Below are 10,373 nucleotides of genomic sequence, written 5' to 3'. Positions count from 1 at the left end.
ATTAGCTAGCTATCTTGATGCATTTATCACTGTAAAAAAAAAACTTCAAATTAATTTGTAGCTAGCTAGCTAATAGCCATGGAGGAGGGTGATAGGATAGCAGCCCCAACTGCGAGTAGGCTATTCTGGTTAGGGCAGGTACTTTTGTGTAGTTCCTGTCTCTAGAAGTGAGGATGGAGATAATAGTAACATAATATTCAGTGCGGTGTAATTGGACTATAATGAAGTCTGTTTCTTGTGAGGTTTTCTGTCCTCAGATAAAGAGGGCTATGAAAGCATGTCTACATATGAAGTGGAGTGGTTCTCAGTCCTGGTCCTGAGGACTCAAAGGGGTGCACATTGTTGTTTTTGACTTAACACTGCCCAGCTGATTCAAACGATCAACTTATCATCAAGCTTCAAGTGGTATTTCTGTATTCATTTGTGATGCTATCCTTGATATGATCCTGTTATTGTCACATGCACATGTGTGCCCATGCATCTATCAATCCAATCTTATCATAATTTATTAGGGATATTATACTTTTGTAATCCACAATGACCTGGTGATGTAAAAGTCTAATAATTACATTGTCTTCCATATTCCTACAGATACCTTGTAACAAATGAGTGCCTACAGTTAAGGTGTAGGGCACTGCAAGGTTGGGTGACCAGGAGGGCCATCTGGTACTGCCTCCTGGAGGAATTCAGGTGTGTGAAGGCTACCTGTATCCTGCATAACTTCATGAGGATGGACACGAGGACCAGGAGGGGATCTGCAGCTCGCTGCCGTCTGCCAGAGGAGAAGTCTGCTGCTCTGCAGGATGTTTCAAGGATGGGGTCCAACAATGCAGCAAGAGGCAATCCTTGTGCGGGAGATCTTCACCTCCTACTTCTTCGAAGAGGGTGCTGTTCCCTGGCAATACCATAGACTACACTATGCACAAAGGCTCTTTTAAGAGTCATTCACATTGCAATAAGAATATTCTTCCATTTACTATTCTTTCATGTCAACTGCAGTTATTCAATTCCCAGTTTCTCTCCCTTTGATTTCTACTTCTCAGGTGAGGGTGCTGTTAAGGTAAGGGTGTTGGGCATCTCCGGCGCGGCCCACGCTTGGATTGCGTCCTACCTGACAGGTCGCTCCTACCAGGTGGCGTGGCGAGAATCTGTCTCCTCACCACGCGCTCTCACCACTGGCGTCCCCCAGGGCTCTGTTCTAGGCCCTCTCCTATTCTCGCTATACACCAAGTCACTTGGCTCTGTCATAACCTCACATGGTCTCTCCTATCATTGCTATGCAGACGACACACAATTAATCTTCTCCTTTCCCCCTTCTGATGACCAGGTGGCGAATCGCATCTCTGCATGTCTGGCAGACATATCAGTGTGGAGGACGGATCACCACCTCAAGCTGAACCTCGGCAAGACGGAGCTGCTCTTCCTCCCGGGGAAGGACTGCCCGTTCCATGATCTCGCCATCACGGTTGACAACTCCATTGTGTCCTCCTCCCAGAGCGCTAAGAACCTTGGCGTGATCCTGGACAACACCCTGTCGTTCTCAACTAACATCAAGGCGGTGGCCCGTTCTTGTAGGTTCATGCTCTACAACATCCGCAGAGTACGACCCTGCCTCACACAGGAAGCAGCGCAGGTCCTAATCCAGGCACTTGTCATCTCCCGTCTGGATTACTGCAACTCGCTGTTGGCTGGGCTCCCTGCCTGTGCCATTAAACCCCTACAACTCATCCAGAACGCCGCAGCCCGTCTGGTGTTCAACCTTCCCAAGTTCTCTCACGTCACCCCGCTCCTCCGCTCTCTCCACTGGCTTCCAGTTGAAGCTCGCATCCGCTACAAGACCATGGTGCTTGCCTACGGAGCTGTGAGGGGAACGGCACCTCAGTACCTCCAGGCTCTGATCAGGCCCTACACCCAAACAAGGGCACTGCGTTCATCCACCTCTGGCCTGCTCGCCTCCCTACCACTGAGGAAGTACAGTTCCCGCGCAGCCCAGTCAAAACTGTTCGCTGCTCTGGCCCCCCAATGGTGGAACAAACTCCCTCACGACGCCAGGACAGCGGAGTCAATCACCACCTTCCGGAGACACCTGAAACCCCACCTCTTTCAGGAATACCTAGGATAGGATAAAGTAATCCTTCTCACCCCCCCCTTAAAAGATTTAGATGCACTATTGTTAAGTGGCTGTTCCACTGGATGTCTTAAGGTGAACGCACCAATTTGTAAGTCGCTCTGGATAAGAGCGTCTGCTAAATGACTTAAATGTAAATGTTAAATGGTGTGATGTCTGTACAAAAACAGGCTATTTTAAATCACCCATATTGAAAGAATGTAGAACAATTAGACACCCTATAACCCACACACTCGTATCAATCTGATTAATGGATTGTGTTGTGCAGTAAGCAGGCTCAGGTGTATAACTGCCTCCTTGCACCTTAAAAAAATAGGCAAGAGGGCCAACCATGGAGAATAGTAAGACACTTCATTATTTCTATAACTACGCTATATTGTTTGTTCATGTTTTTCAGCAAAAGTACTCTGCAGCCACTTAGTGTGGTGTGGACACCAGGTGAGGCCACACACACAGATTCCTGTTTAACAATGTCTTTAGCTACCTTAATTTCTCAATACGTCTCTCTCCTTCACTTCATCCCTCTCTCATCTTCTCCCTAAATCCTCTAGGTTATATCAGCTGTGTCGGTGAACCCCTCCCTCATCTGAACTGGCTACATGGAGGGCACAGCATGATCAGAGATGAGGTCACTTAGTCAGGTCAACAGGAAGTATTATTAAAGAGATGCTTTACATTGAAATACAGATATAGATGCAGTAGTCCCAGAGTTAATGATCCAAGGTCAGTTTTGCATTTCACCTCCTGATTATTATGACTAACAAGGTTAGAATAAAAAAATTAAAACACAAGGCTTAAACATGCTATCTGTCTCTAGTCTGCGGATATGTTTTGACGTGGGAGAGGATGCCAACCCCCAGTCCCATCTTGCCACCTCACCCGCTTTTAAGATAACCTTCGGACTGTCTAGTTTCACTACTATGTAATTGTGATGAACTGAGAGAATATTTGGGTTGCACTGTGATTCATTAATCATATGCTGCCTTCCCTGCCCCGATGTCTTACCTCTTTCCCTTTCTGTCTTTTACACCTCTCACCACCTCTCTTCCTGTTTTTATAATGCACAACAGATGTGCATTGAAGTACAGATTGAACTTGTATTTATAATATGACAATTATATTTATAATGCATGTATTTATAACACTTGGATAATGAACTTCTTTCAATAAAGCGTTTCACATTCTCTGCTGGTTGAAATTAAGTCTCATTTGATGAAATACTACACCTATCCTGTATATCAGGTCAATGCAGATGAAGGGCATTAGATATTGAGATTAACCCGTTTTAGAGTATTTACATGATGCATAGGAAGTGTAGTGTACTGTTTTTAAAAAAATAATTACAAATCAATCTTTAACTAGTTAAATCCTGTTTCTAGTCTTAGTTATAATGTGTAACCATTGATGTCCCAGGACCAAGATTGGTAAACACTGTTGAAGTGTATAATTGTAATACATGCATGCAGATGCAGCATCTTTCAAAGACTGGAATTTGATACTCCTGGTATTGGATATGACTGAAAAATGATCTCAAAGACATTCATACCTGAATTGCACCTTTATTTGCCAAGGTAGAGTACATGATCAGTGAACCCCCCCCCCTTAAAAGATTTAGATGCACTACTGTTCCACTGGATGTCATAAGGTGAATGCACCAATTTGTAAGTCGCTCTGGATAAGAGCGTCTGCTAAATGACTTAAATGTAAATGTAATATATTAAATGTACAGGCTCCAATGTGGGGATCTTATGCATGGTAATGTATATACAACTTGCATCCTTGGCACAAAGTTATATTCTACTCAATCCATAGGCTTCATTAATATAATTCAGATTGTTTTGAAGTTGATACAACTGGCTATGTATGATAGCTGAGATTCATAGCTAGGTTCTGAACTAATTTGTATACCAAACGTTTGGGTCCATACACAGATGGGGCTAGATAGCTAGCTACACATCCATACAGGTATTTTTATCCTCCACTGTACAATAAGCAAAGAACATATCTCGTTATAATCACTTACATTTGCTTCCAACCAAATATTTTTGTCAGCCATCTTTGCAGAAGAAAGTCTCCAGCCTTGGATCGCATAGCGTCAAATTCGTCATGGGAACCAGTCGATATGATTGGTCATCCCCCAGCGGTCGCTGCATAAAGTTGGGAAAAGTGTATCATTGTCACCGCCTCCCACGCCACATCCGCACCGCCCAAATGTCCCCCCGCCCTCTGCGCTTCTCACTGCTTTCCTTTCCATTGAAATGAATGGGAAGCGGTGTTTCACCGCGCGGCAACTTGTGCTAGTGTGTCACATGACGCTTCTTACCTCACGCTCATCTCTGTGTAATAGTGTAAAAACAACATAGCATATCACGTTATGACACTTTAGATTAGAACTCGTGCATTCATTACACTGCAATCATATCAGGGAATGTACATGTATCATCATGTACATTTGAAATGTTGGATGTTTTTCTGTTCAATCTATGGCGCTAGTATACCACTAGATGGCGGGAAAAAACAACACAATTTGAGGATTTTATGCATGGTGTGAAACAGCCAAACTCCCTGGCCTTTTCATTGTAGCCAAATAGATAGATACGTTTATTGAATTGGTAATCCTAATATGTTAATTCACTAAAATAATGTTTTGTGACCATTTCGTTATGTCAGAGAGAGAAAAAAAATACAACCAACAAACTAATTGGGCAGGTAGCCTAGCGGTTAAGTGCATTGGACAGGTAACCAAATGGTTGCTAGTTTAAATCCCCAAGATGACTATTTTAAAAAATGATGTTCCTGTTCCCTTGAACACGGAACTTAACCCTAAATGTTCCTTTCAATCTCGCTGGATTAGAGTGTCTGCTAAATTATAAAAAATATAGTGGAAGGAAGTGACATCAGGTACCTGGGTTTGACCAGTGGTGTAAAAATACTTTAAATTACTACTTAAGTTGTTTTTTTGGGTATCTGTACATTACATCACTATTTATATTTTTAACAACTTTTACTATTACTTCACTACATTCCTAAAGAAAATAATGTAATTTTTACTCCCTCGCACATATCAAGAGAACATCCCTGGTCATCCCTACTGTTTCTGATCTGGCTGACTAACTAAACACAAATGCTTAATTTGTAAATTATGTCTTGAGTGTTGCTCCTGGCAGCTGTAATATATATATATATTTTTTAAGAACATATTTGTGCAGTCTGGTTTGCTTTTAATAAGGAATTTGAAATGATTTATACTTTTACTTTTGATACTTAAGTATATTTTAGCAATTACATTTTCTTTTGATACTTTCACTTTAACTTGAGTCATTTTCTATACTTTTACTCAAGTATGACAATTGAGTACTTCTCCAACACTGGGTTTCACAAATATCTGTTGTTCCAGTGATGAGTTCCAGTTACTGTCTTCCAGCGAGAAATGGGGGAAGTAGCCCTGTGCACTGTGTCTGTGTAACCCTACCCTCATATTAATAGGTATCAAATCCTATTAGGAATATTTATTTCCTTGCCTGGTGTTGAACGCACAACTTGATTTTCCCAGAGCATTCCAGCGGATGTTAAACTAACAGTGGATGGAGGCCTTTCTGGGGAGTGTAAAGTAGCAAGTCAACATGGACCAGAATGGCACACTGTTTTTATTTTTTTAATAAAAACACATTTCATATGTAAACGTCCTCATCGAAATAGATTTTGCAAACACTACACAAAAAGTATAGAAACCATTTTTATTACAAAAATATTATTGTCCAGTACTAAATTTACATGAGCACCAGAGTGAGTTTGCATCATGCAATGTTTCAGAGTAATTGCACAAGATTAACGTGACAATTTAAAAAAAAACTTGGGTACTAGATTTATGACTACTTGAGAGTAGGGTGAATGACTCTTTGTTAAATTATCTTTGTAATGGTTGCCATGTTTTTCAACAAATAAAAAAGTGAAATATATAAAGATATGGTCAGGTTCTTAATAAAATATGAGACAACTAGGCCAGTAGAATCTGTAATTCAATTTAACAATACAATCAACACTTGTCATATTTTTGTCTAAATTACCCATAGGTCAATCCAATCTGGAATAAGAATATAAGACACTTTTATCCAAAGCAACATACAGTCATGCGTGCATACATTTTTACATATGAGTAGTCCCGAGAATCAAACCCATTGACGTTACAAGTGTCATGTTCTACCAACTGAGCTACAGAAGAATAATGTAGGTTACAAATAAATATAGAACAATAAGATAAAAACACAGCTAAATTGCTTTTTTGTGAGTTTTTAAACCATTAGACAAAAGGTACAGTACAATACTTGTCCTACCTTATACAACAATATACCTCACAAGCATTGTAAGTAATATACACATCTATAGTGCTGCAAAAGAACTTGGCATCTGACAGACACTGTACAGAGTAAATCATAGTATTACTGCATTTTTCAGACACAGTTGGATACATATTATACAATATCTGAATAAAAATATACTTTTTTTCACCTCATCCATTCATCCATCCATCTAATTTCCCTGATGAGTTGTACTTTCCTACATGAAACACACACATTACAAAACCTCTTTTAAAAAATGATACCACCTATTTCAAAACAGAGGACACCACAGTTTGTGTTTCTATTAGGAGAATATAAAAGCTCGGAACACATTGTAAACATCTTGGCTAGATTTTGATTTGTCACAGTTACATTTTTTTTTTTTTTTAATGCTTATAAATCTTGAATTTTCCAATTTAGACAAGCTTAAAAGTTCCTCATATTACTTTATGCTTTGAAAGTTTGGACACAGGTACATGTTTAGATGAGTGTTAATTTTTTTGCATAGGGTTGGGGTCAATTCTATTAGAAACACTCATTTGTGTAAATTGGATGTCCTTTACCTAAATTGAACTGACACACCCTGACACTTCTTCCATTAACTAATGAGTGATTTCTCCAGGGCTACGTGCATCCAAACACACATCTAAATATTTATGTTTTAAATTGAGTGCCCTGCATTTTGTTTTTTATATAGACATTCTATCATTTGTCCATTCCTTTCCATCCTTTAAAATACAATTTGCGTTTAATCTTAGTTGTCTGATATTAAAAAAACATAAATTACTCAATAGCAAACATGGGAGGGTTTCCCTGCCCTGAGACATCTCAATGAAGCGGTATTAGCTGGCAGCTTAGTAACATTTGTCCATGCCTATCCCAGGATCCAACCTGGTAGGGCTTCTGCCACCGAATGGTGTGTTAACACTGCTTATCATGGGAGGTGTAGTTCATATGAACTACAAGCCTTTCCTTGGTTCCATCTACCCGGCTCATTGTCCCTTGCTCATAGTCCATTGTTGGGTCAGAATAGCAGCAGTGGCTAGGAGACAAGGCCGTAGGTATGGGGTGGGATGAGAAGGGGCTGGTTAGCACTGGTAGTGGAAGTGCTGGTGTTGATGGACCTTACCATCCACATGGGCGTGTGTGTGTGTGTGCGTGTGCATGTCTGTGTAAACCTTGGAGTAGATCTTAGGGGGCCCACTGAGGCCAGGGGTTCCCAGGCCCACCAGTCTCTGGCTGGGGTAGTCAGGGCTAGTCAGGGCACTACAGGGGGTGGTGGTGCTGGGCTCTTTGTCCGAGATGTGGTGGTCTCTGTGGACTACAGGTATGTGCCGGGGAGCCAGGGTGTTGTGGAGCCGACGGCTGTGGCACAGCCAGAGTACGATAGTGCCTACGATGAGGAGGGCTGCTGCAGGGATGCCGATGATCAGAGGCCAAGGCAGGCCGGAGCTCAGGTGGGGAGGCGTCACTGTGTTCTCCACCTGAGGGTCTGGACAGAGAGACAAATCACAGTGATATGAGAGACAGCTCTACAGATGTAAGCCTCCATCCCATCCCGTGAATGGCTGTACTCACCTGGCAGTACAGTAAGGTAAGCACTGCGAAAGCTGTAGCCCATAGTGTTGGCTCCCAGGCAGATGTACATGCCAGCATCCTCATCACGGGCCTTGACAATAGCCAACTTGTTGAGGTAGGAGCCGTCAGGCCGGGACCACACATCCCCTGTGGGCAGAACCACAAAATGCTGCCCGCCGACCTCCAGGGTGGAGTTATAGCGGTCCTGTGTGCCTGGGTCCACCCTCTTCAGCCACTGGACCACGGGCTTCACGTCACTGTGGACCTTACACTGGAAGGAGGCGGTGCCACCATACTCCACGGTGGTGTTGACCGGGTGTGTGCCGGTCAGAACAGGCTTGCAATGCGAGCGCTCTGTAGGGGGAAGGACAGGAGTTTATAAGCATGTGAATCATAATGACAATAACACAATTAATTTGGCAACATATGGGAGGTCTGGGTATAAATGAAATTGGAGTGTAATGGAGGAAACGGAAAATTATTTGTTGTGGTGTCGGTGGTGTTACCGATGACATCCAGCTTGTAGGTGGCATTGATGTGACCTGCTGGGTTAGAGACGTGGCAAGTGTACTTGGCACTGTCCTGGGGCTGCAGGTTCTTCAGGGTGAGGGTCCACTGCGGGCGCTTGCCCTGGCGCGGGGGTGGCAGAGGGGTCTGGTCTTTCCACCAGGTAAAGACAGGGGGAGGGGTGCCCGTGGCCTGGCACTTGAGCCTCACCGAGCTGCCCATCGGCTTGTACAGCACCCGCCTTCGCATCTTAGTGGGCTGGCTGAACCGAGGCTTTACTGCAGAGATAATACATCATGGAGGTTAGGTAACACAGATGTCAATAGCATTTAGATGACAACGTGTAGGAGTATTATAATGTAGTGAAGTGAAGCAGTGTGCTGCTCACCCCAGGGCTCTCCTGTAGGGTCAGGCTGGGTGAGCTCAGCGTTGGGTTCCAATACGGCAGGTGGAGCGTCAGTCTGGGTCGCTGCAGTGTCATCTGAAAAACACAAAAGTCATTGACTGAGGGTTAGCCTCTGTCACTCACACACACACACCCATGCAGGGAGTATGAAGATTGTTTCATAGCGATCCGACCCGTTTCATTTTCACCCAACTTTTCACCTAAATCCAACGAAATGGTGACATTTTTTGTTGATTTCACATTGAAGTCAACCAAATGTAAATCCAAACTAGACGTTGAACTGACGTCTGTGCCCAGTGAGAAGTATGAATAAATCTGATCATAGGACTGTGAAAGATGATGCATTAATCTAGTATCTAAAAAAAACACCAAAGCAAAAAAGTTAGGGTTTAGGTAGTCTTTCAAAAAAACAGAATATTGCAGAAAGATTATGTACTCTCACGCTACAGAGCAAAGAAAGGCAATATAAAAACAATGGGTTAAAGAAAAGGGAGTTCTCCTACCCCCTGCCATTACCACAAAGTATCGTTTAGATATTGCCACATAAATCTAGCGGTCAGTTATCGTTTCAGTGATGTGAGGTATTTCACCCAAAACCCAAGTCTTAACGTCTAAAAATGGCGTCATGCAAATGGCACGGGGGTCTAGGGATGAGTGCAAACTGCTGAAGGATCTCTCAGATTTATTTGCCTTGCTTTGAGCTCCAACAAGGACCCCTCTGTGTGACGCAGGATGAATGATTCTGCTTGGAGATCAGTGGACTGTGAGGTGTGTAAAATGACTGCGTGTTTGGCTTTCAGAGCGTATGAAGTTTTACAACTCTATGGGAACGATAAGCAGGCAAAGTGCTGGTATTATTCTAACTGGCTCTGTGAGGCAGGGGTGAGCAAACAGTGCCATATTATTGTTGCTTCTCTCAAGTTTCCACACTTTTTTTAAACAAGACGGCGTGTTGACTTAACCCTGAGCTGGAAACCAATTAGCTGCCTTTAACCTAAACTGTGCAGGCAGGTCAGCAGGCAGTCAGACAGGCAGACGGACAGGGCTGAAAGAAAGTGCTGCTTTGTTTGGGCCCGACCCACAGGAATGCACAGACAACCTATTCTAACCCTGATTCCACTGCTGACTGAGCTCACGCACGCACGCACGCACGCACGCACGCACGCACGCGCACACATACACACTGGACACATACTCATTCAAGGGTTTTTCTTTATTTTTACTCTTTTCTACATTGTAGAATAATAGTGAAGATATTAAAACTATGAAATAACACATATGGAATCATGTAGAAAAAAAAAAAAAAAAAAGTGTTCTTCAAAGTAGCCACCCTTGATGACAGCTTTGCATACTCTTGGCATTCTTTCAACCAGCTTCACCTGGAATGCTTTCCCAAAAGTCTTGAAGGAGTTCC

General features: G+C 42.8%; 1 protein-coding gene and 1 long non-coding RNA gene across 2 annotated transcripts in view; one reads left to right on the top strand and one right to left on the bottom strand.

The window, feature by feature from the left end:
* The first annotated feature begins 1,903 nt into the window (after positions 1-1,903).
* Positions 1,904-3,312, top strand: LOC135572108 (uncharacterized). Its single transcript, XR_010464021.1, has 2 exons — positions 1,904-2,566; positions 2,680-3,312. It is a non-coding gene; the product is annotated as an uncharacterized LOC135572108 (long non-coding RNA).
* Positions 3,313-5,851: 2,539 nt separating this feature from the next.
* LOC115130489 (fibroblast growth factor receptor-like 1) overlaps positions 5,852-10,373 on the bottom strand; it is a 63,813-nt gene continuing 59,291 nt past the window's right edge. Inside the window, exons 4-7 of the mRNA XM_029661677.2 lie at positions 8,942-9,034; positions 8,553-8,831; positions 8,047-8,400; positions 5,852-7,960 (exon numbers count right to left, since the gene is read on the bottom strand). Coding sequence (XP_029517537.2) covers positions 7,557-7,960; positions 8,047-8,400; positions 8,553-8,831; positions 8,942-9,034 — 1,130 coding nt within the window. The 3' untranslated portion in view covers positions 5,852-7,556. The remainder of the gene's footprint in view (positions 7,961-8,046; positions 8,401-8,552; positions 8,832-8,941; positions 9,035-10,373) is intronic.

The sequence above is a fragment of the Oncorhynchus nerka genome, linkage group LG6, assembly GCF_034236695.1.
Source record: "Oncorhynchus nerka isolate Pitt River linkage group LG6, Oner_Uvic_2.0, whole genome shotgun sequence".
Classification (NCBI taxonomy): Eukaryota; Metazoa; Chordata; class Actinopteri; order Salmoniformes; family Salmonidae; genus Oncorhynchus; species Oncorhynchus nerka.
Note: the sequence above shows the minus strand (reverse complement) of the source record. Positions and strands in the feature narration are given on the sequence as shown.